This window comes from Myodes glareolus, chromosome 3 (genome assembly GCF_982192425.1).
Source record: "Myodes glareolus chromosome 3, mMyoGla1.1, whole genome shotgun sequence".
Taxonomy (NCBI): Eukaryota; Metazoa; Chordata; class Mammalia; order Rodentia; family Cricetidae; genus Myodes; species Myodes glareolus.
Genome location: NC_142028.1, coordinates 93,065,502 through 93,091,492, shown reverse-complemented (window position 1 = coordinate 93,091,492; position 25,991 = coordinate 93,065,502). Strand labels below are relative to the sequence as shown.

Here is a 25,991-nt window from a genome sequence, read left to right as displayed (position 1 = left end):
AACAGCAACATATCTTTTCATAATTAAACAAATGCAGCATAAACAAATGTAACATACCTTTACACAGTTAAAGTCATGTTCTACAGCATAAAAAATAAAACACGTTTTTACATATTTAAATATTCCAAAACAAGGAACACTTTGTAAAACCATTTTCTGGGAATGTTATTAAAGGGATCAAACGGGATGGTGGTGGCACATGCCTTTAATCTCAGCACTTGGGAGGCAGAGGCAGGCAGATCTCTGTAAGTTCAAGGCCAACCTGGTCTACAAGAGCTAGTTCCAGGACAGGCTCCAAAGCTACAGAAAAATCCTGTCTCACCCCCCCACACACAAAGAGATCAAATCCCCATCAGAAACTTATTTTTTAAGTGAGGTTCGCATATTATTATAAACAAGAAGTAGGACAACTTTGATAAAGAATGTGCAGAGAAACACCTGACAGAGTGAATCCCCATGTCAGTGAAATAAGTCAGGTTTTCGCTTAGGTAAGCAACATCAAATCATGTCACCATTTGAAGCACATGTTTTGTTTCTCATCAGCTCTGTCTGTATAGGACAAACGGAGAACACTAGTAGATCTGCATCCACTTCCTATGTGTCACCTATTTACGGTCACTGGAGCACTGGGTAGAGGACTGTCGTGTTCATGCATTCTATCACCTGTTACGGCCTCTGGAGCATAGGTGGTGGGTTGTCTAAGTTTGTTCATACATGTGCCCATTGTGGGTAACACAGGAGGTTGGTGTCCATCTGTCCACAGTGGCTGAACATCACGGATGCTGGCCAGCGTCTCATGCTCGTGATTGCCCAGCTCATCACTTACGTACATTGTCTTTCAGCCTCTCGTGCATTGCTACTTTCAGACTGTAAGAACCCTGTTTTGCCCGTTTGGGGAACAGATTCTGAATGAGCTAAAAGTTAATTTGTTATGAAATTTCAGCAAGTTAACTCTTGAATTATCTCAGCACCACTGATGTGATTAAACTCCATATCACTGTGCTAGGTTATGTTATTTTAAATATGCATTTATATACTGTGTTTTCTATAGTTGGTGCTTCTATTTGGAAGCATTTTCTTCCTTGGTTGAAATTATTATTTTCCAAGCCTTTCCATTATACATAAATTATTGACTTTTATACCTTGATGACTCTTTTTTAAATTTATTGACTGTTGAAATAAAAATAAGAACTGGTCATAAGTTGTAGGGTATAACTAGCACTCAGGAAAAAATGCTGTTAAAAATGTGGTACGTGTAATGTTTTAATTAACTGGATCCCTTAGTGTGTTATGATGTATGTGCATATGATCATATCCGTGTTCTGTTATCTTAACACTTGTGTTTATTCACGTTAGCTGACCTGCTCTTTGCTGGGGTCTGTGAGCCTTTAGTGCACATTAGTTGCTGTAAATATCCAGAGTATATATGATTGCTTCCTCCCTTTATATAGAATTATGCTTTAGACGGTTCCATAACTAAATCTGAAGTATACAGACTGGGTTATGTTAAGTTATTCACCTCTGCCCCATCTGGGTGCATATTACAGTCTAGGCTCTTGGTTTGTGCCACACACTCCACTTTGTGTTCTTTCCCTCTATGCGGGCAAACTCGCTTACACAGAGGAGGCTGTATTCATGCCAGGGATGAATGGCGGTATGTGGTGTGCAGAGAGTCAAGGAGATTAATGATGTTGCCTGTAGCTCCTGTCATGCCTTCCCCCACTATGGAAAATTAAATGTCATGTATAACAACTCACTCTCCATTATGTAATTACATGTGAGAAATGTGTATTGTGTAAAAACTCCTGGGGCTAAAAGAGGCAAATGAAACTGAAACCCTCGGAAAGATTTAGTGCTAGCTGCCAGACCCTACAGAGTAAAAGTGAACTCACCACGGGAACCACCCTGCTGTATCGATTGAACATATGTCTTGTTTTGGCAATTAAAAATAGTGTGGCCTGCACATATTCCTGAAAGATGATATTGATATGAATGTCAGAGACATCTCCAGGCAGTGCCCATCCAGACAACCGGCTCAGAGCCCTGCTTTAAGAAACTCTCACTGCACTCTTGACTCCTGACATCTAACTTGATAAGTAGGAGGGAAGGATTATGTTTTCAGTATGAGACTTACTTTTATAAAGGATCACCCATCTCTTTGTTTATATAGCACGAGTTCACTGTTCTTATTGTTGTAGTCAGCGATGTACAGGATGTAGTAGCACCTTAAGACGAGGCAGTGAACAAAACAAATGTCTATCCCTTATCAGCCTGTAAGTGCTGATACACTTATAGGATAAAGAGCAAGCTACCTATGTACCCTTCAGCGCTCTGGGAGAGATGCTCAGCTGAGACCCAAAGAACAAGAAGCAAGTGTGTATAGAAACCAAAGGCTAGGGCATTACCCGGCACATGTGAAATTGATTGGCAGAAGAAAAGCATTCCTCCTTGTAAGAATATAGCTGTACTCAATTCAAGATTAATTCAAGATCATTAATCTACTTGACTCTTTGCACGCCACATTCAGCCGTTCATCCCTGGCCTGAATACAGCCTCCTCTGTGTGGACTGCCTTGCTAGTGTGTGTGTGTGTGTGTGTGTGTCTGTGTGTGTGTGTGTGTCTGTGTGTCTGTGTGTCTGTGTGTCTGTGTGTGTCTGTGTATGTGATTTCAGATCCTGTAAAGAGGGATCTTCAAGAGCACAGTAGGTATCATCTATGCTATACATGATGGACAGTTTTGAGAAAGAGGTCTGACGTTAGTGCTGACATCCAGAACAGATCAGAGGAAAAGGACAGCAAAGACACTGATGCCATTCAGGCTGTTTCTCCTGTTGATCAGTATAGTGGACCTGTAAGGATCCCCCATAATACTCTTAAGCACTAACTCTTGCCTTGTACAGAAACACCCATTTTTTTGTGTCTTAAATTTTTTGCTTACTTGTTATTATTGTGTTTGTGCACGTTTATGTATGATATGTGTATGTGAGAGTATGGGCATGTATGCGTGAGTGTGCGTGTGTGTGTGTGTGTGTATGTGTGTGTGTAGTCAGAGGATAACTTGAGTCGGTTCTTTCCTTCCTTTATGTGGATTCCAGGGATCAAACTCAAGTTGTCAAGTTTGGTGGCAAACGCTCTCACAAGCAAAGCTGTCTCACTACCTGTAGCACCATTTAAGCCTAAATCGTATTCATTTGCTGAATTTGTTTGTAAATTCAGCATATTTATACCATTTTCAGAATAAGTTGAGGTTAAGATTCTTTGCATTTTGATCTTATGTTGAAGTCATGGCTATGATCACATGAGCTTGGACATTTAATCTAGTCATGATTCCATGCCATTTCTGGAATGGTTTTACATACCTGTAACAGTAAGATTTCTTTTTGTGAGGGTGATTTATCCAATCTCAATGACCAGATGTTTCCCAGGACTATTCATGAATATGAATCACATGAATTCAGCAAATTATTTGAAGTGTTGGAACCAAACTACACCCATCTTTTTCTTTCCTTTAATATGTTGCTGGAGATTGAACACAGAACCTCACACTTGCCAAACAAGCAAGCACTGTGTCCATCTTTCTTAAAAAATTATAAAGTATCTTTGAAAAACAGGGGGTTGTTTGTTTTGGTGACCCCATCTTTGGAAGGAACTGGTAATTTTTCCTTTGCTACTTCTGCTCCTTGACAGTACAGGCAGGTATCAGCTTATAGGAATTATGGCTGTATTTGTTTGAACCCTATCCACTGGTGTTCAAAACACCCATTTACGAAGTCGCCGGGGATGATATGATCAACTTTTCTTTCAGTTGATTTTTCAACTCTGGGGCTTTGGGTGTAGCTGAGGGGAAGCACAGTTGTCTAGCACGTGGAAGAAGCTGACTTTGATCTCCAGTACCATGAACAGTAAATACATAAATAATAACTATTAAATAGAATTAGATAAAGAGTAAGAAACTATGGCTCATTTGTTTCCTGTAGCGTTCATCCACGCACACTTGGAGACAAAAAAAATAAACAAAAACAAACAAAACACCTAAGTACAGGTGCCTGTTTCCACATAAAACCTGGAGGAACATGACCTTTCCCTTGGTGCTGAGGTGGAGAGCAGTGGTCACCACCATTGTGCAATGTGCTGCCTTAGGCTTAGAGTGGAAGCAGGCAGTGGGACTCCTCTGAGATGGGTGGCTTTCCTTCAGGAAAGCATGTTTCTGCAATTGCAGTCTTTTAGTTCCTGGCTGTCACACAGCTGGTCCGCTGACCTTCCTGTTTACTTTGTGAGATTCCAGTGTCCCTCCAGCCAAGTCTGTGGCTTAAGTTGCTCCAAGTTCATTCCATCAATTAAGGGTTCTAGTGCCCCGGGAGGTGATGAAGGAACAAGCTAGCACAGCTGTTTCCTCTCTGCTTCTCCTTGTCACAGTAGGCTTTAGCCTGGACTTCCAAATGTGCTAGCCTGCATGTATCTTTAGCAGAGCATGTGACCTCTGCACAGGTCTCCACTGAGGACTCCTTTCACTCCCAGCCTCTCCTTGACTTTGGAGTGAGATAGCAGTGATCCTCTGGCAGGACTTGTTGGTGGCAGTTCCCTGATGGTCATCTCCCATCACTTGGCCTATGGTAAGGGCTGAATATTTCAACATATGGGTTTCCCAGCCTGGTTTCAGAGGGGAGAGAATAAGGCTGTGTGCTACACTGTCTTTCAGAGAGAATCTCTATGGTATACTGTTCAAGCTAAGACACCAATTATGTCCTGAATCTTCCCACTTCAGCTGTCTTCCCTGCCCGTGTGGACTTTATTTTGCCTCCTTTTTCTGTGGACTCTGTATAATAGCTGTTGAGAACTCGCTGGGAACACATTTGTGAACCATGGTCAGAATGTTAAGTTACTCCCTGCAGCCCCCAGTGGGTTTGGAATTTTCAGCTTGGTATCCTAAGCTATCTTGGTGGTTTCCTTTCCCAGTTGTGAGTTGGAAGCTATTTGGTTTTCTGGAATATTTTCAGAAGGAAATATTGTTCTCACATAGATATAATAGCTTGCTTTGTTTTACATGTTACTTCTGTGTCATTGGCATGGAGTTTTCCTGATTAAATGCTAATTCAAATGTCAAGTTCCAGTTATTGCAGCAAGTGTAAAGGTTTTTTTTTCTGTCTTAAAAAAATACCATCAGGGCTGGAGAGATGGCTCAACAGTTAAGAGCATTGCCTGCTCTTCCAAAGGTCCTGAGTTCAATTCCCAGCAACCACATGGTGGCTCACAACCATCTGTAATGAGGTCTGGTGCCCTCTTCTGGCCTTCGGGCATACATGCAGACAGAATATTGTATACATAATAAAAATAAATAAATAAATAAATACCATCAAAGAGTAAGATTCAGAACTCATTAGCTGTGCTCTGTTCTCCTTTATTCAATCTGCTTGAGATGTATGTACACCTGGACAGTGTGCTAGGCACCAACTAGGTTGCAGTTTTATTAGATGGAGCTGCAAATGAATTTACATGAACTTGCTGTGCAATTCAGGCACATAACTCCTGCTCTTGGTACAATGTTATTTTGCTGGCAGCATGTAACATTCAAGCCTATAGATCGGTGAATTATATTTCACACAGGTGGGCACAGAGCAGTCCTGACAGCAACAGTGATTTCCAGTGATATTCCAAATAGACCAGATATTCTTACTTACCACACATTCATATTGCTCTACAGCCATCATTATTCATTTCCAGAACTGAAATTCTACGTGGTAGTTACTCTGTCCAAACCTCCTCTCCTTCCGACTCCTACAACTTAAATAAACCCATTTCTATTAACCTATGTGCTTTCCCGAGGCTTCTTTACCTCATCTATGAACTTCCCATGTTGCTTCTTCCATGTCTGACTCATGACTCTCAGATTCTGTCCTTCTTCTACACAACATTCTCTCTGACTCCAAAATCCTGCCTAGCTAGGCCAATCAAATTTTTTATTAACAATGAGAGCAACACATTTTCAGCATACAGAAGGATTATTCCACAGTATTTCCCCTGTTTTGTATAATTAAAAAAGGAAGGTTTCAACTTTAACATAGTAAAATTATATATAACAAAAACAGTTATCAAGTAAGAAACAGTTACAATATTCAAGTCCATTTGTATTTGGAAAATTTAGAGAAAATATTCTATTATTTATCTTATCTTTGTGAGTCTAAGGTTTTATACCTAATTTACTTTTTATCATAACTAAGAAAAGCTTTAAGTCTATTTATTTATCTTTAACTCTATCAAAGACCCCAGAAGGGAGCTATATTACCTAACAGCAGGGGCACCTGGCTGCCTGATTAGTCACTCAAAGTTCTTCTGTAACATTGGGGCATCCAGTTTGACCTACAGGCCTATTTTGAGAAAGTAGGGACTTTGCCAAGATTACCTTGTTTTGGCAATCGCTTTCTTTTGCATCCTGTTATTTCAGTTTGGACAGGTGTGCAGTACCTGCTCTGAGACCTGATTTCTCTTCAGTGTAGACCTGCAAGTACAATTGCTAAGTCACCCCTTTCTTCTGTCTTGACCTTTTGAGGAATAATCATTCTGTTTCTATAAAAGCTTCACCATTTTCCAGTCCAGAGATTCTAATTCCTTCCCGCCTTACATAATTTACTTTCTGTTTTGTTTTTATCCTAGTGACTTCGAGGGTGCATCCCCTCATGATTTGGATTTGCATTTCCTGATGATCAATACATTGAGCACATTTTATGTGTTTTTGCTATTCATACCTTCTTTGGAGAAATGCTCACATTTGTCTTACTTAAGGTTGCTATTGTGATGAAATATCATGACCCAAAGCAACTTAGAGATGAAAGGGTTTGCTTGGTTTACACTTGCATCACTGAAAGAAATTGGAACAGGAACTCAAATAAGGCAAAAACCTGGAGGCAGGAGCTGATGTAGAGGCTGTGAAGGAGCGCTGCTTACTGGCTTGCTCAGCCTGCTTTCTTATAAAACCCAGGACCACCAGCCCAGGGTAGCACCACCCAAAATATTCTGGGCCCTCCCCTACCAACCAGTAATTAAGATAATGTCCTATAGCTAGATCTTATGGGGAGATATTTCTCAATTAAAGTTCCCTCTTTTGAGATGACTCTATCCTGTGTTTAGCTGACATAAAACTAACCAGCACAATATCTAATGCTCATTTTTTTAAATATTTATTTATTTATTTATTATGTATACAATACTCTGTGTGTATGTCTGCAGGCCAGAAGAGGGCACCAGATCTCATTACAGATGGTTGTGAGCCACCATGTGGTTGCTGGGAATTGAACTCAGGACCTTTGGAAGAGCAGGCAATGCTCTTAACCACTGAGCCAACTCTCCAGCCCCTAATGCTCATTTTTCTAATCCAGGTTGTTTATTTTGCTATTGTTGCTGGGTTATAGGAGTCTAAATATATATTTTAGATATTAACCATTTACCAGATTGATGATTTGCAAATATTTCCTCCCACCTTTTCACTCTTTAGATTGCATTAGATGAAAACAATGGTGTTGATATAATCCTGTTTGTCTGCTTTGTCTTAGCCATTCAATGTTGTAAAACATCCCCCCTCTGTGTTTTCTTCCAAAAGTGTTTTTTTTTCTACAATTTTGGCTCCTATATTTAGGTCTTTGATCCATTTTGAGTTAATTTTGACCTAGGCTACAAAGGAAGGATCCAGTGTCGTTCTGGGCATGTGACTGTCTGTGTTCTGCAGCTCTGTTGAAGAGACCATCATTTTCCACATTGAGTACCTTTGCTGTCCTAAGAGTCTTTCAGTCACATACAAAAGAGTTTATTTCTGGGCTTTTCATCCCATTCTCTTGGTGATTGTTGTATCTTTGTGGTGACTTTTGATGTATGAAAAATCTTCAATACTGTTCTTTATCAAAGTTGTTTTGGCAACTTTGAAATAAGCTCAAAATTTTCTGTAAATTATAACAGAGAGCACACTTTTAAAAGAAATGAACATACTCTTTAGAGACATATCAGATTGACCAAAGAGAAATGATAGCATTTTACAAACATACCCACCCTCACCCATGAGATGTCTATATTTATTTTTCCTCATTCAGAAATTATTGTCATGGGCTCACTGATCTTTCTAAAAATATAAACACCTACTGTGTACATCTTTTGTAAAACCATGCAGTTAAAAGTTCAGACATGTGAATAGGTGTTAGCAGAACAGCACAGGTGGCGGTAAGTCTTTCACTTATTCTGGTCCTGATGAGAGGGAGTGGTTTGGATTAATTCAGATACAGATTAAGAAAACCAGTATGGACTCCCTTGTCATAGTTCAGGCAACTGATACAAGTGGATTAAGAGAGATTCATGGAATGAGAAGAAAGAAGAACAAAGCTTTAGAAGGAAACCGCTAAGCTTGGTGCCTCAGATAACAGCTAAATATATTAATGGTAATGAGAACCTAAGACCTGGAAGTTTAAGTGGCTGCCACTCAAGGTCACAAAATGTTGTGCTCATGTTTCAGAGTTAAAAAGTACCAAAACGCCACCAACTCTGTTCAGTTGTAATAAGCCAAATTTTTATTTAGGTTGCAACTCTTCTGAGTTCCCTGGTTGGACTTGGGACTGAGGCCCAGCTCAAATGGGAGGGCCACTTTTAAAGGCAAAAGCCACAATTTATTGTTGTAAAAGTGCACTTCAACAGGTGTGAGGAACATAGTGAGTCTTGCATTCCTGGGATTCCTGGTTTTATCTTAACAGCCTCAGGTTGTTCAAAGGGCTGGCATCAGACCTAAGATGGAGTTCTTAGCTGCTACATTCCCCATTGGTTCTCGCTCCTATAAATCAATCATCATTGATAGGGCTAAATGTTAATAACTTAACGTATTGATTTTCCTTTTTATATATGTAACTACACAGTTTATGATACAAGGGCCTATAGTAACATCTAAAAAGCAACAAGAGAGGATTTTAGTTGGCAAATGCATTTGGGGAAGGACATAGACCTAGACAAAAGGGCTTCCCCACAGGATCTCATTGATCCCATTGATCAGCAAATAGTTTTCATAACCCTTAGGTCAGGGACACATTCTATAAAGGGATGTGTGACTGGTCTAAGTAACCAGGGACCAGTTTTCCCAAGATGGTTTAGATGGTTATAGTTTAGTAACCCACTACATTCCCACTGGTTTGAGGAAAATGACATAATCTGAGGAGTTTAATTTTAGGGCCTCTGGTATCTATAGTGTTTTGTTGTTTTGTTTTGTTTTGTTTTAGATTGCCTGGGGGTGAGGAATACAAAGAGGTACAACATATAACCATTAGGATGAATCAGTGAAACAGAAAAAATTAAAACTGCTTCACTAAGTTACAATTTGGTGACTATGAAGTAGGCCATTCAATCAGATCACAGTACCTATCTTGAGAAACCCTTTCTGCAAGTTTTGTAACCCTCTGATTTTTTTAAATTATTTTTTTAATTGATTATTTGGGAATCTCACATCATGTACCCTGATCTTACTCACCTCCCAGTCTTCCCATGTCCACCTCTCCTCCTCCATCACCTCCCTCCTTCCTCCTCCCTCCTCACCCCTCCTCACCCCTTCCCCCAAAAAGTACCATTTGTATTGTCCATATGTTCACTGGAGCATGGTCATATTGCTAGTGGTCGGCTCCATTAGAGAGGATGTACCCTTCTCTACCTGCATCTGCACAAGAAGCCATCAGCTGAAGAGAGTTGTACTCTGGCCTAAGCCAGCTCTCCTGCCCCCATGCCACCACCTGTGTCACTAGCAGTGCTGAGGGCCAACAAGGGGCAGGCTCCACTCTCCTTCACATGGGGACATTAGATGGGTTCAAGCAACAGCTCAGACCATAGGCATCAGCTTGAACTTTGGTGGCATGGGCTGTAGACATCAACACAGCCCTTGACTGTATCAGGACCACTGCCTCTCTCATGGCCTTCAGCAGCTGCATAGGCTACTACATAGCCTCAACATGGCCTCAGGTAGTTACACACAGCACTCACACCATCTTAGTGCCCTGAGGCAGCAAAGCCCAAGGACATCACCAAGGCATCATACAGTGACAGACTGCATGCATCCACATGGATCTTAGGTGTCATCATGGTCTGGGGCATGGACCACCAACACTAACATGGCCTCTGGTGGCATCACAGGCCATGGGAGTCCTTCAAGGAGGACATTCCACCCAGAATGGCTAAGATTAGAACTACCAATGATAGCTTATGCTGGAGAGGATGTCGAGTAAGGGGAACACTACCCCATTGCTGGTGGGTATGCAAGCTTCCACTTTGGAAATCAGTATGGTGGTTTCTCAGAAAAGTGGGAATCAACCTACCTCAAGACCCAGCAATACCACTCTTGGGCATATACCCAAAGGATGTTCAATCATACTACAAGGACATTTGTTCAGTTATGTTCATAGCAGCATTATCTGTAATAGCCAGAACCTGGAAACAATCTAGATGTTGTTTCCCTCAACTGAAGAATGGATAAAGAAAATGTGGCACATTTACACATTAGAGCACTACTCAGTGGTAAAAATAATGACATCTTGAATTTTGCATGCAAATATATGGAATTAGAAAACACTATCCTGAGTGAGGTAACCCAAACCCAAAAAGATGAATATGGTATGTACTCACTCATAAGTGGATACTAGCTATAAACAAAGGATATTGAGCCTATAGTTCTTGATCCTAGAGAAGCTAAGTAATAAGATGAACCTTTAGAAAAACATATATAGATCCTTCCGGAAAGTCGAGATAGACAAGATCACCTGACAAAATTGGGAGCATGGGGGTGGGGGGAGAAGGGAGGGTGAAAGGGGAAGAAGAGGGGATTAAAGTTAATTTTTAATGACAAAGATTTATTTTTTTCATGTTATATCTCAATCAAACTTCAGCAAAACCTTAGGCCTCTCCATTCACCCTGATCATCCTTTGCGGTGTCAGTGTCTAGACATTGCTTGTCAGTGTGTCCTTCCATAAAGAACAGTTTGTCACTGGCCTGGCTTGCCAGGGGAAGAGAAGTGGACAGCAAAGGAACTTGGGACAGCCCTGTAACTGTGATCAAGGTTCACTAGGAAGGGGCTCATGCTCTGCTGTGTTGCTCACTGCTTGTCCTGCCCATACTATTTAGAATAATAACATTTTAAAGCATATTTTAGCCATTGTACCCATATAAATGGGCAATGTAAATATGATGCTCAGGGAGACTGCAGTTGGTAGAGTGAACAAACTTGGAACCGTGTGTGTCTTTCCTTCAGGATGTTTATGGAATGGATTTAAGAGAAAACTGTGGACCTATAGCAATTTCCCCAAGGTAGTCTGGTTAACTTGAACCTATGAGAGAAGATGACATCTGGGGCTCTGGGGCTCTGGTGGGACTCTTAGTACAATGGTTATGAGAGGAAGCTCTGAAACTAGAGCATGGCTTTTAATCATCGCTCTTGTGATTTAGTAACTTAGTGGGTTGCTTCAGCTGCATGTAAAATGAAGAGAAGATGAAGAAAATTGTAACTCCATGGAGACATTCTGGTTTAAAAGGTATACAGTAAGCACTCAGATGCTGTTTCTGCTAACTGTGTTTTCCAAGTTGGTGGCAATTGCCTGTTATTCCAACACCCAAGAGGCTGAGGCAAAAAATTTAGAGTTTAAGGCCAGTCTGATCGCATAGTGAGTTCTCATAAGCTATGTAATGAGACCTTGTCTTTAAAATGATAGATGGATGGATGGATGGATGGATGGATGGATGGATGGATGGATGGATGGATGGGTGGGTGGGTGGGTGGATGGATGGATGGATGGATGGATATCACGGTTTTCTTTTTGTGTATTTTGCATCACTACAGATTCAGTGGCTCACAGCACCCCTCCTGCTGGCTCAGGTTCTGAGCTCTAGCAGAGGAAGTAGACTTTCTGATTACAAGGCAGAAATTAGGGGTTAGTGAGTCTTGAGTGTGTGGCCTGTGAAGGAGATTCTCTTGTGAGCTCCTTCTTATTGAAGTTGTTTCCTTAGTGGCTCAGTTTGGGGTGTGCCCAGTCCCTCCTCCTCGTCAGACAGCCCCCTGTATTCTCAACCATGAGCTCAAGGTGTTTCAGGAAGAATTTTCCTCAGGCTAGGATTCACAGAACAGTCGGATTAAGAGGTCAGGGCACTGCATTTCTGAGACATGACTGTTCTCTAGTCGAAGGTTTCTCATGATTAGTTCAGGAACAGTCAGGTAGTCTCCCTTTATCCTGAAGTCGGCTGTGTCACATGACATAAACTGATCGTGTAGGTAAATCCACAGACCCACCTTCACTGTTGGTTGTGTGCCCAAGGGGAGGAAATCTCAGAAGCCTTCTTAGAATTCTGCTGAATCCGTACTGTGTGGTTTTCACCAGCGCTGATGTATCTTTGTGGGCATGAGAGTGTGGTGCTTGTATTTGCTTGTGTGCTGCTCTAGCTCTGCCTGTGAGCATACAGGTATACATACATACACCACACATGCGCCACATCACCGTACACCTCCCTACTGCCACCCGCAGAGTGATGTTCTCTGCCCTGTTGCCTTAAGGCAGGGTTTTCAATAAACCGGAAGCTTGCTTTGAGCTAGGCTGGCTGGCCAGTAAGCTCTTGGAATTCTCCACTCCTCAATGTTAGGGTTGCAGGCATGCGCAGCCACACCCAGCTTTTCGTGTGACTGCAGGGGATTTGAACTCAGGCCTTTAGACTTGTAGAGCAGCAAACACTCTTACCCTCTGAGCTGTCTTCCCAGCCCCATCAGTGTATTTTTTTTTTTTAGCAGAAGGGAATTTAAATCAGGATCCAAAATATATTTTGCTATAAATATATTCTACAAATAGGAGACTGGATTAGTAGTGTTCTTAATATCCTATTGAGAAAAACTAAACTGACAGCCCCAGGGTAGTAATTCGACAATTGTAATTTTCTGTTTGTTTGCTGTGTTTCCCGCTAATTGCTGATATCAAGTCGGCAATCATGTTTTATTCATTTTTATATTCATATTGTAAACATGTGTCAAATATATGTACATATTCAAAATAAAATGAGTGCTATCATTGAGCTTCAACCAATTAAACTCTAACCAGCTTAAATTAAAAGAAAAACAGACTTGGGGTGTAGCTTTGTTAGTAAAGTCCTTGTCTAGCATGCACAAAGCCCTGGATTCTGTCCCAGTACTTTATAAACTGGTGGTCCTGATGCACCAGGGCATCTCCAGAGGAGTTTGTGAGCTCTGTAATAACTGGAGGATTGCCTTTGGCAGTGTCTTGATGACACACTACTGAGCTTTGTGTATCTGCTCTAAAACTTGAGACTCTGGGATGTGGTTGCTCCAAAGGTACTTATCTGCTCCATACACTCAGTGAGGCAGGCTGTTTGTGTTAGCTAGTGTGGATGTGATGTGCCATCCAGGTGCTGCCTATGAGCTGGACACATACCATGGAATGTCCTTCACGTGGGGAAGTGACTGCAAGCAGCGTGTTGTGATTGACTCTTGGAGCAGATTGGAAAGCACAGGACTTAGCTTAATCACACTGCCTTCCATTCCGTCCTTTCTAAAGTCACTCATTCTGTAGACATTGTAGTGTGCACACTCTCTTGCTAAGTGGTCTGCTACCAACTGGGATTTCAAAGAAATAAGCTGTTGTCCCTGTGCTTGTAGCAGAAGAACAGCTCAAGCAGCAGTCACAGGGCACAGCGGGTACAGAGATGGGACATTTCCTGCCCATTAGCCACCGTCTCAGTTACCCAGCTGTCAGTCAGTGTCTACAAGTATTAACATTTGCCTTTGCTCTTTAAAATGATAGCCTATTCACATAACTATCTTGTTAATGTCCTATGTTGTGTTGATTTCTCACTGTGTCTGAAACCATCCTAGATATCCATGTGTCCTAGTCACCTTTAACTATCATTTTGACACAACTAGAGTCATCTGAGAAGAGAATTTCAATTGTCTTAGTTCTTAATTGATAGTCCACTGTGGGCAGCACCATCTCTTGGTAAGTGGTCCTGAGCTTTCTAAGAAAGCTCGCTAACCATGAGCCCCAAACAGCATTTCCCTGTGGTTTCTGATTCAAATTCCTGCTCGAGTTCCTGCCCTGACTCCCTAAATGATGGGCTGTGTTGTGGAAGTGTAAGCCAAATAAATCCTTCCTCCCATAATTTCTTTTGGTCGGAGCGTTTTTATCATAGCAACACACAGGAAACTAGAATGCGGTGCATATGAAAACAGTATCAATAGGGTCTATTACTTTGGTCTTAGGCATCCAATAGGTGTCTTCGAACACAGTCCCCAGGGATTGGAGTCACTGCAGTACACACAGGGAAATGTACCCTGGAATAACTCTCATCTGTGGTGGAACTTTATCGTCTTCTCTCTCTATCGGTGCTTAGGATAATTATAAAAATACAAACACCTGAAACTCCAGGTGGTATCTCATATGGGCGCTTCAGACTCTTTCACCATTGTTTAAAAGTTTGATTATAAAGCAAACAGACTTGGTTCTTTAGGAGAATCTTAGACTGTTGAGGGCTTGAAGTCTCCGCAGACATCACCTGGCCCACGGCTTGTTTGCAGGGCCAATCCTTTTCTTCCGTTTTCCTTCTGTGTCTTCCCTTTTTGAAGCCACTATGGTGCCACTTTTCACAACTTGATGGGGCTGTGTGAACTCACTACTAAGTGGATTATAAAAGACTATGAATTGTAACTTATGTCCATTAAGAGTACTTGTAGGTTTTCTACTATGTGAGGTTAAAAAAAAAAAATCAGTGGATTTTAAATGGCATTGAAGTCATATTAATTTGAAGGAAATCATTAAATTTTAAAGAGATAACTTGCCTGATTCAAGCCGTCCCGAGACAATTAATCATGACCTCAAAATATATGTGCAGCCATGTTTTCAATGCTTGTAGCCTCTGAGAGAGAAAGGGAGAGCCATCTACTTAGGTACTTCCTAGTGCTCCCTGCCCTGTGAGCGCCACATCTGGAGCAGGTGTGTCCCCTTGGCTTTTTGCTCACAGCTCCATTGAGCTCTGTTGCGTTATTCATTGGGGAAAACAGAATGGGAAGGGCAGTTACCACTGGGAAAATCTGTTACTTACTCCATGTTAGCTGACTGCTTTTTGTGTGTGTGAGCAACTACTAAATACTGGATTGTACTCTTGTGATTGTAGTCCTCTCTACATACATAAGTGCGGTATGTTCACGGCATCAGTAATGCTATCAGAAAAAAACAAATTCTCCGTATTCTATAGCACTTTATAGTTGTAGATTTTCTCACACTTGTTTTGATTTAGTTCAAGTACTAGGCAATCCAAAAAAAGGGACATGGGGCTCCAGGGATCACCTGTCCCCACCTTCCCAGCAGATTACAGGCACAAGCTTTTACTTAGATACTGGGGATCCGAACTCAGGTCCTCAGGCTTGTATGGCAAGCACTTTATCAACTTATCCATCTTCTCAACCCCTTTATTTCCTTATGCTCAGCCTCATTTCTCAAAGATTATTCTCCATCTTAGGGTTCTGATAGTTCAGTCTGCTTCCATTAACAGTCTAGAAACAAAGACTTTGAGAAGTGATTTTGCCAAAGCCCCACAGCTAGGTTCCTCCCAGGAGTAACACAGTAGACTGCTTCTTCAATGTAATAAGAACCTGCAGGATGATTTAAAGCCAGAAGAGAAGTATAATAACATTATGTAAGAAAGTTAAAAGTCCATGGTCATTCTCCTCTGTGTAGGAAGTTTGAGGTCAGCCTGGGCTACATAAAACCCTGTGTCCAGACAGAAGAGGATGATGACAGAGGAGAGGCAAGGGTGGTGATTAATATAGTCAGGCTTACTGATTAAAACCATCATAACTTTGCTGGGTGAAGAATGGACTTCAGTGAAGATGCTAAGAAACATAAAGACAGAAAATCAAATAAAAATCTTTTTTGTTTTTGGTCGGGGTTAAAAATGGTGGTGGCCAGCACATAGGGTAGGCTGGGAAGCAGTGAAGAGATTAAAGATGTATTTTGAATATAGAATCACAAGACTTATTCATGAAATGGATTTACCACTGAGAGATGAGGTTTTTTTCTAGAAATACTCAGCTGGCCACCTGTGTTTATGCAAGTGATCCTAATTAAATATAGTTGGACACACACAGGTAGGTATGAAAGTAGGAAAGGGGCTTACAGGGAGGAAGAGCAGGTTCAGTGGTAAGGAAGGGATGAGAGAATCGTGGGGCCGATAAGATCAACGTGTACTGGCAGACCAAATTTTCCAAGGCTTTTAGTTCCTGGTTGAACAGGAGGGCAAGTCTTCATGAGCACTCAGGTGAGAATTAGCTACAGAGCCTTCTGGAGACTAAGTGGGAGACTGAGCTCTGTTTTTCTCACGATGCTTGTCAGACATGCGGTAGAGACCCTTAAAGTGGGGAGTTACACAATGTGCAGATGGTGAACTCAGGAGACCCCAGCCGGGTATGTCAGTGTAATAAAGGTAAATGTGGCCCTATTAGAGGAGCCAGTCATCTTGTTGAGGTTATTGAATCATACGGAGAAGTATGGGTAAGCTTTATAAATTGGCTAAAGACAGGCCTTTCAAGGACGTAGGGACAGGACTATGACTGAAGTCTGAAGTAGGAGTGACATGGACCAGTGGACTTGTTACTCAGCTGCCAAGTCAGGTAAATCACCTTTCTATGTGGAAAGACATATGGGGCCTTATGTTTGTTTATTTTTCCCTTATTACTGCTGGGATCGAACTCAGGCCCTCACATGTGGTTAGCAAATGTTCTAGCATTGAACTACATCACCAGCTTTCACATGTTAAACCATATTACTTCACATAATATGTGATTTTTAGTCACATAACATTTGGTAATATTTGTGAGTTTTCATGCCTTTATTTGTGAAAGATAAAACTTCACATAAGTAAATCCTAGCTTAATTATATTGATCCTGCATGATGGGTGAATAGTGGGTGACAGTCATTATCTTCCACAAAGCACTGGCTACTGTCCGCTGGCAACACGGAAATGAGCCAGATAATCAGAACTGGCATTTTAGCCATGGTTGTGTTCCTGTCCCCCTGCTGATTAGATGCTAGCTCCTCCTTGCTCTGCTCATTTGAGATGACAGGCAGCATTCACATAACCACAAGGCATCATCTTCCCAGAGCTCCCCATCCATCATTCATTCGCAAAACAAAGTTTGAAGACAAATGAGGGGGCTGGGAATGTTTCCAGTCCAAAGAACATAGCTCTGTGAACATGAGTGGGACCTAGAGGCGGTGCCCAACCATTTGAAAATCTGACATTCCACAATATCGAAAGAGTTGACACCTTTCCAAAATTATCTCCTACAGCATCAGATGTCCTAAGCCCGATTTATTGACTCCTGGCATTCCCATTCTTCGTCATTAGTAATTGTATCCGGGTATCTCTCAAGTGCAACACCTGTCTTTGTGTAAGAGTTTTGTGTGTCGATCTCTCCATATACATGTTTAATTCTGTGGTGTTATGCACACGTTTTTAACTGAAAACTAAGGAGGTATTTGTAATTTGTGTCAGGAACTTAACCTTTTTCAAGTACTGATTCTTCCGCTCGCCATTTCACAGACACGAAGATGCAGTCCATCAGATGGCTGTCGCTCCCTTCCTGCCACCATCCAGCTCCCCGTCACCTGTTGAGGTAAGGTTATTTGGAAAAATGCACTCAGTATGTTTTATCATTTCCATAAAACCTTACTTTTTGAATTTTAGGTACATAATATCTGATAACTAGCAAATTTCCATGTCTAAGATAGAAAGAATTTGAGGTAAACAAAATATTATAAGATATAAAGTGGTATTAAATGTATTATAATCAACTCACTGGTATTACCTCTTCAGAGTTACAAAGTTCCTTAGATCTACTGGATGGTCTAGCAGTGGCTTTTTATTATTGAAAACCCAAAGAATCCTTCAGCTAATCAACCCACAAATCTGGAAATCTCGGAATAAGGGGGCTGCTGTGTAGTCCCAGGCCTTGACTGAAGGTCAAAACCCTTGAGGAACTGGTGTGAGACAGAAGCTGCTGAACTCTGCTGTCCTCAGGGCAACACAGCAGTGAGAGACACTTGTCAGGAAGAAAGGCACTTGTGCCTGTGGGCTGGTGTCTCCCTCTCCCTCTTCCTTCTGCACACTCGTCTCATGGACAGCTGCTGACTTCCCCCTCAGCTTCTCCTCCACCGGTCCATTGTCTTCATACATCCTCACACCCTGAGGTGTGCTTTACTAGCCCCACTCCGAATCCAATCAAGGGCAGTCACCATCGAATCCAACGCTATTCCACTTATGATTTTTACCTGTTTTGACCAGCTATTGTCTTACACATTTGTAGCTATAAACATTGTTTCAATCATGATTTCATCAGCCTTGCAAACATTAAGGTTTTGTTTTGTTTTAACTTTAAGACCTCAAAGGGTCTGGAGATGTAGCAGTAGAATCAGCGCCTGGCATGCCCTGGGTTCTGTGCCTAACACCAAGAGACTGGGGGGACAATGGAGAGGAAAGACATGGAATAGATAGTAGACATGGTGTCAGAGGGACAGTTCCATAGCCAGGCTACCAGTTCAGATCCTGCAACTGTGCAGCATAAGCCTTGAGGGGTACAATAACCCTTTGACCCACATTTTAGTTTTTTGCAGAATAATGACAGTAGCTTCTGTTTCATTGCTAAGATTAACTAGTTAATGTACAGAATATGTTCTAAGACACCACTCCTCCCCCCAGAAGATGACTGAGACCACAGGTGGTTATTCCAAGCTGTATAAAAGCACAGTGGTTTCATTTGTCTCCTGCTGTCTGGAATGACTGTGAATATCAACCACATGGCTTCTTCAGTATGTCCCTAGCCAGCTGGTGTCTCCAGCTTCCTGCGTGGGACGGCACTTGACAGGAGATTGAGGATGCTGCTAGCCGTGTCAGGCCCTGTCTGGGTACTTCCGGTATTCCTTTCACGACTCCTACACAGGCTGAGAGGCAGTGTTGTTATTATCAGCCTTGAGAAGAGACACAGAGGCTGTATCATATACCCGTGGGCCCATGCACAGGTGCGCCAGTCAGCTTCAGTCTGTGCAGACCTGACCGTGACCACCAAGCCCCGTGCACTTGTCATGGAGTGAGTACCTTAGTACAACTCATGCCACAAAGCAGTGTTCAGCACAGGTGAACTGTTTTATTTATTTGAACTTTAACTCAATCTTTATAGCATAAACTAGCTATCTCAATTCACTTTAAACATAAATGTGCTAATCACAAAAATGGTTAACCATTATTGAAAAAGAATTTAGTCACCTGTAAAAAAAAATTTTTTTTCTTATGTCTTAATCTCACTGAATCAGTAGTTAGCCATAAAAAGTAGCTTGGTGTCATTCAAAAGAGCATCATTGTCTTATGGGCATTTAGAAGGCTGATTTTGCCCTTTTTTTTTCTTTTGAGGCATGGCCTCACTCTGTATGTAGTCTTGGCTAGCCTAGAACACATCTATAGAACAGTCTGGAGGCTGGTCTCTCAGCCTCTCGAGTGCTGGGATTGAAGGTGAGCACACTGGCCTGATTTTGCCCTTTAAATAAAGCAGGCTGCTAATATTTATGAAGTAGAAATGACGCCACCTGTAATTTTCAAGATCCTTGTCAGAGCAGCTGCATCAGTTGTAGCATGCCATCTTTCTTTGAAAGATAATTAAATCACAGCTAAGTGTTTGTAGAAAGATAATAGTTTCCTTTAAAAGAGTGAGGCTCTGCAATTTCTGTACAGTGTTGTTGCTTGAAGTACATCCTTCAGGGCCCTTAGCTCTCTCCCCAATGGCTCTAGTGACTGTCATCTAGAGCTCCCTCCTATGGGAGTGATGTTTATGAGCTCTCCTTACCACTCTGTCTTTCTTATTTGCCTCCATGCCAATCACTCTGCCTTTACCCATAGGCATTTCTGGTAGTGATCAAGCATAATTTGTAAGCATAATTTTTGTTATTTTATATGGCAAAAAGAACCAGTTTAAACCATACATGAAGTGCAGCCATGCCACGGTGAAGTTGAACCTGGCAACAGTAATTCTGCCTGATTTCTATTGCATGCTAGTGACACCTCACATTCCTTCCCTTATTTGGCGAATATTTAGTAAGTTCTAATATTTGACATAGTTCTAGCAAATTACTTTATACAGTTATGTGCTAATACAGTCAAAGAAAATCTACTAGTAGAGTATTGACCTGGGAGTGTAATACTTGTTGAGTGCTTGCCTTTCTTTCCACCAGGTGCCTGCTGGTCATGTGACCTTGGTAAAGGCAGTTAACTCCCAGAGCCTCCCTTTCTCTGTGAAGGCTCTTCTTAGTATATCAGAAGGGAGTAAATGAGAGTCACATCCTAAGTCAGGAGAGTGCACAGCTATACATATTTCTATAGCGTTGTTAGCATTGCTATGCAGCACACTTGGCCACAGTGACAGACCATTGCAGCAGTGTGTGGCACAGTGTGGAAGTGCAAGCACAGAAGTCAGGCAGATCTCAGTTCTTCTGGTCTTCATCCTGGAAGGATTAACACTTGAAATGCTTAGATGAATCCTGGCATACGCTGGGAGTTTATTTATGTTATCACAGCCTCTAGCATACATTCCAGCTTCTGGCATCGTCCATCATCGATGATTATGAACAAAAATGGGATTTATTTCTTTATTAAGTTATTAATTTTTGAATTGACAAATGAAAAGTGTTTGTATTTACCAGATTCAACATCTTTTTTTGGAATATGTATACATTATGGGACAGCTAACCCAAAGTAGACGGCATGCATTCCTTCACATAGTTTTTGTTGTTTTATGTGTGTGCTAGGATTATTTGAAATCTCCTCGAGTGCTGCATGTCTATAATCCTAGCTTTGAGGCCAAAGACAAAAATAGTGAGTTTAAGGCTATCCTGAGCTACATAACAATATCCTAACTAAACACATAATACAAAACAAGCAAACAAAAACTTCTTAGAGATTTTCAAGACTGAAGGCATTATTTTTAATTACAATCTAATTATGTCTTGTGCTTATTTGCCCAATCTACTAAAATTTTGGAGCCTTTGACCTACATTTTCTTAACCTCACCACTAGTAACCACCATCCTACTCTCTGTTTCCGTGAGATAAGTTGTTTTTTTTTTAAATCCATAGTTAAGTGAAGTCACGTGATATTTTACTTTGAACACCTGGCTTGTTTTACTTAACAAAGTTCTCCATGTTTACCTATGTCATCACTGGTTGGTGCTGGTTTGTAAATTAGCACAGCTTGTAGGTAAGATTCATTTTTCTTATCCCGTCGTCCACTGACAAATGCTTGGGTGATCCTATGCCCTGGTCGTGGGGATCTCAGTCCAATGAGCGTGAATGTATACCTCATTTCTTTGGTTGGACTTTAAAATATGTATTATGCTGCCAGGTGTGGCAGCACATACTCCCAACAACAGAGGCTAAGGTGAGAGAAGAGCATCATGAGCCCAGCCATTCTGGGTTACATAGCGAGACTCTGTATGCTTAAAAATGGTTTCGCAGAACATGAGAATAGTATAAACTAAAACAGCAGAAGAAAAAGAAAGTGTAGCAGTTGGGAGAGGAAGAGAGGAATGTGAAATCAAATAATAGAATATGTTGGAAAATAGACTGAGGTTACATGGGAGACTTGAGTCCTAAACTCCAGAAGGCCATGGCATGCTGTAGGCACTTGGAGCTGTTGGAAACATCTTGAACAAGAAGACATCCAGCCAGGGCTGTAATTCAGGATTAGCCAAGTGACAAGCGTTAGAAGCGTCCTGAGACTCAGTGTGTAAAGACACTTGCTAAAGGCAATGGTAAATGTGTGAGATGACTCAGTGCATAACTCGATGTATAACAGACAACCCAAGTTCAATCCCTGCAGCCACATGGAAACCAAAACGGTTACCTTAAGTCTTCTTTTTGCCACACGAGAGCATGCACACATAAATAAATAAAGAGGATGTCTTAATTGAGGAGGGAAAATCACTTAAATAGTCACTGTAGGGGTCTCATAGGAGATGGTGGGGGCTCAGGTAGAATGTGGATGTTGGATATTCATGGCATCCCTCCATAAGGAGTCCTGGATCTTGTAAACATCTTCTACAGCAGGAACTTCTGTCTTGCTTTTCCTCAGAGGTTGTGCTTTTCAAATACCACATGAGAGGGAGTGCCCAGTCAGGAAGAGCTGAGGAGATGGCTGCAGAGGAACAGCCATTACCATGATTGCCATTTTACCCCCTAGTTGTGCACTGCCATTCTGGAATTCCTGTTCATTTAAAATGTGTTCATGGTAGTGATTAGGAAAGAGAAATTCAGGTTGTCCTATTTAGTAAACAGGATTTTTATTTATTTATTTGCAAAAAGAAGTGTCTGTGAACTTCTGCTGCTGTGGGAGTTAAAAGTCCTATGTGGTGTTCTGAAAAGTGCACTGGATTTAGGAACACAGTCATAAGGTAGTCTAAACTAACAAACATGGCTCTTATTTTAAAAATAAGAAACAAGCCAGGTGTGATGGCGCACGCCTGTAATCACAGCACTCAGAAGCCAGAGGCAGGCAGATCTCTGTGAGTGGGAGTCAGCAGGCCAGACAGTGCTACATAGTGAGACCCTACCTTTAAAGATTGAGAGGGAAACAAACTGTGATTATTCTGGGAGGCATGCCTGTTAGGTTTTTAGCTGAGTGACATCTCCAATCAAAGGAAAACAGCTATTTTTATCCATGTGTTCTTGTCATATTGATATCGTGCATGAGAAAATGGGAGTAACAACACTAATGTTCATCTGGTGGAAACGTCTTTCTAAACCACCAGAACCTCCTTAGCTTGAATGATGCCCTGCCCTCAAAGCAATGTTCCTGCGCTCAAGCTTCTTTCTATCCAGTTAGTAAGAAACTGTGCGTAAATTGTATATCTGAGAAAACAAAGTAGCATAAAAATAAAACAGCAAGGTGACAGTATATCATGCAGTCGTGGCACTCAGGAGGTAGAGACAGGATTTAAGACCAAGACCAGCCTAGGCTAAGTAGTGAGACTCGGTCTCAAAAGTATTAAGTTAGGAGGCTGGGGTGAGTCAGTGAAATGTCTGCTGCATAAGGGTGAGAACCTGAGTTTGGGTCTTTAGCACAGGCCTGAAAGCTCTACAGGTAGAATATCTGTCCCCCAGTGCTGGCCAGCCAGTCTAGCCGGTCGATGAGCCCAGGGTGAGTGCTTTCTCTCCTGGTACATGCTCGTGCATACACACTCACACATTTTGTTTTAACTATTGAAAATACATACAATATAATATGACCATGGTTTCTCTTTGCCTTTCTCTATTTAGAAAACAAACAGCAAATTTAAAAAAGGAAATAAACCAGTATAAAGGTAGCAAAAAAAAAAAAAGCACAGGAACCATGCACACAGATATATACACAAACAAACAAAAACAACCCATAAAAACAGGAAATCGGGAACCATACAAGCAAAAGATCAGTGAGATAAAAAAAATATATCCAAACAAATTAATATGAGGCAAAAAAAAGGTCTACAAAAATACCACTGAGTTCATTTTGTGTTGCCATCAATGTGCATGGGGCCTGTCTTTAGGTGTGGTTTATATCCAGTGAGACTCCACTAGAGAAAATTTTTCCTTTGCAAGTGGTTGTCAGTTGGAGGTAGCTTCTGGGCTTGTGTCTCCTCCCCCGCCCCCCAGGGCCGGCAGCCTTTTTGTGCAGGCCTGTTCGTGTTGTCACAGTCTCTGAGTTCATATGTGCGTCAGTCCTGTTGTCTGGAGACACTGTGTCCCTGATGTCATCCCTGCCCCCCGGCTCTTACAGCCTTCTGCTTCCTTTTCTTCATATTTCCCTGAGCCCTGAGGGCAGGGGTTTGATGAAGATAACCCACTCAGAGCTGAGTGTTCCAAAGTCTCTCAGTCTCTGCACATTGTCCAGTCATGGGTCTCGATGTATAGCTCCCATCTCCTGCAAGAGGAAGCTTCTCTGGTTCCAGTCCCAGCCCAGTATGGTCCCATTTTTTCTTCTAATTAGAAATAGTTAAAACATTAAGCTAAAATAAATGAAAAAAAAACCATCATCACCTTATTTGGGAGAGTCCCAGTGGGCCCCTCTAAAGAAGAAAAGTTTTGAATTTCAGAAGGTGTGGGGAAAAAAATGTCCTTAATAGGACACAAACACATACACACACACACACACACACACCTTTACCATCTTTACAGGACACACACACACACCTTTACCATCTTTACAGGACACACACACCTTTACCATCTTTACAAGACACACACACCTTTACCATCTTTACAGGACACACACACCTTTACCATCTTTACAGGACACACACACACACACCTTTATCATCTCTGGGTGATGCTGTATTGGTACCTTTGCCATTTACTCATCTATGGTCCTTACTTCCTGTATTTCCTGACTTGGGTCTTCCTGGGGAGTTGTTGCCATGAGCAGGCTTGGCCAAGCCCTCCTCATTGGACAGGTGATTTGAAGATCAGCAGGAGAGAAGTGACCGCCTATCTCCTGGATTAACAGACCCATCTTGTCTGCAGCCACTTTCCTTCAGCCAGATGGTCTGCAAGTCACCAGGGATCCTTGTTCCTTAGAGTCATGCAAGTCACCAGGGATCCTTGTTCCTTAGAGTCATGCTTCTGACCTCCTTCCTGACTCTGACTGTTTGTCATGTTTTAAGCTCTTGGCAAGTGGGGTGTTTTAACGGCTCCTTGCTGTGTGAGCCATTCTGTTCTCAGAGTGGAGATGCAATTTTGTTCTTGTGTTGTTTAAGCACACACACTATACTTGCAAACGTTAGCTTGCCTAGAAAGTAAGTGCCCATTTCCAATCATTCTCAATCCCCCCCCCCCCTCTCTCTGGTCTCTTTTCCATTTGGATTTTGACTTCATGTCCTCCTCAATGCAGGTATGTTCAACTAAAAGCAGAAGAGGAGGTTTTAAAAGGTGAATATAGTCCGACTTAGAGCATGGCCTTTGAAGTGAGGCAGACCCAGGAGGAATGAATCAGACAAAGGGCTTGAAAGAGGCACAGATGTTGGCATCAGAGATCTTTCAGCCTCCTCAGAGATTCCCTGCATATGTAATTAGGATGTAAAAGAGATGCTAATGAATGTTTCTGAGACAGACTAAACATGAGTGAATGAGTGCCAGCAGAGTTGGTATGGTGTGTTACAGAGAAACATTTTATAAAATAGTGTGAAGTATAGTGTAATACAGACATCAATGGTGATTATAGTAGTTATCTCATATTATCAAGTAACATGCGCGCATTAATTGCTTTGCTGCACAGAAGTGCACTGTGACCAGTGACATTGTAGTTTTGCACCAACCTTGCCCTCAATGTGTGAAGCATGTGCTAGTTTTTATGTCAGTGGACAGAACTTTGAGAAAATGTCCTCAGCAGATTAGCCTGTCGGCAAGTCTGCAGAGCATCTTCTTAGTGACTGAAGTGAGAACAAGGCGCAAGGAACAAGCCAGTAAACAGCAGTCCTGCATGGCATGGCCTCTGTGTCAGCTCCTGCCTCCAGTTCCCACCTGACTTCCCTCAGTGATGGACCTTGATTGGACATGCGAGCTGGACAAGCCCTTTCCTCCTCCCATAGTTACTTTTGGTTGGTGTTTCATCACAGCACTAGAAACCCTAGGACATATGGAACCCTGCTATGTGTGTGGTCCATCACTGAGACATTACTCTGTGGTGGATGGATACCCAATATTTGTTTCTTTAGGGGCTCTTTGTTTGTTGGCAGGTCCTTGCTACACACAGACTTGACAGCTCTCCGGAACTCACCCACTCTCTTCCCTGGCTCTTTACAGTCTTTTATCCTCCATCAGCTTCACCTTCCCAGCCTGTTTTCACTTTCCCTTCATTTCTGCCCTGGCTGCTCTCTTAACTGTTCAGTTGCCTCTCCTGTAGTAGTCAGCTCAGCCCGAG

General features: G+C 41.9%; 1 protein-coding gene across 7 annotated transcripts in view; it reads left to right on the top strand.

The window, feature by feature from the left end:
- Window positions 1–25,991, top strand: part of Patj (PATJ crumbs cell polarity complex component) — a 317,812-nt gene that overhangs the window by 197,649 nt on the left and 94,172 nt on the right. For all 7 annotated transcript variants that reach the window (XM_085686293.2, XM_085686290.2, XM_085686292.2 and 4 more), the window contains exon 30: window positions 17,601–17,673. In XM_085686293.2, the coding sequence (XP_085542419.2) occupies window positions 17,601–17,673 (73 nt within the window). The remainder of the gene's footprint in view (window positions 1–17,600; window positions 17,674–25,991) is intronic.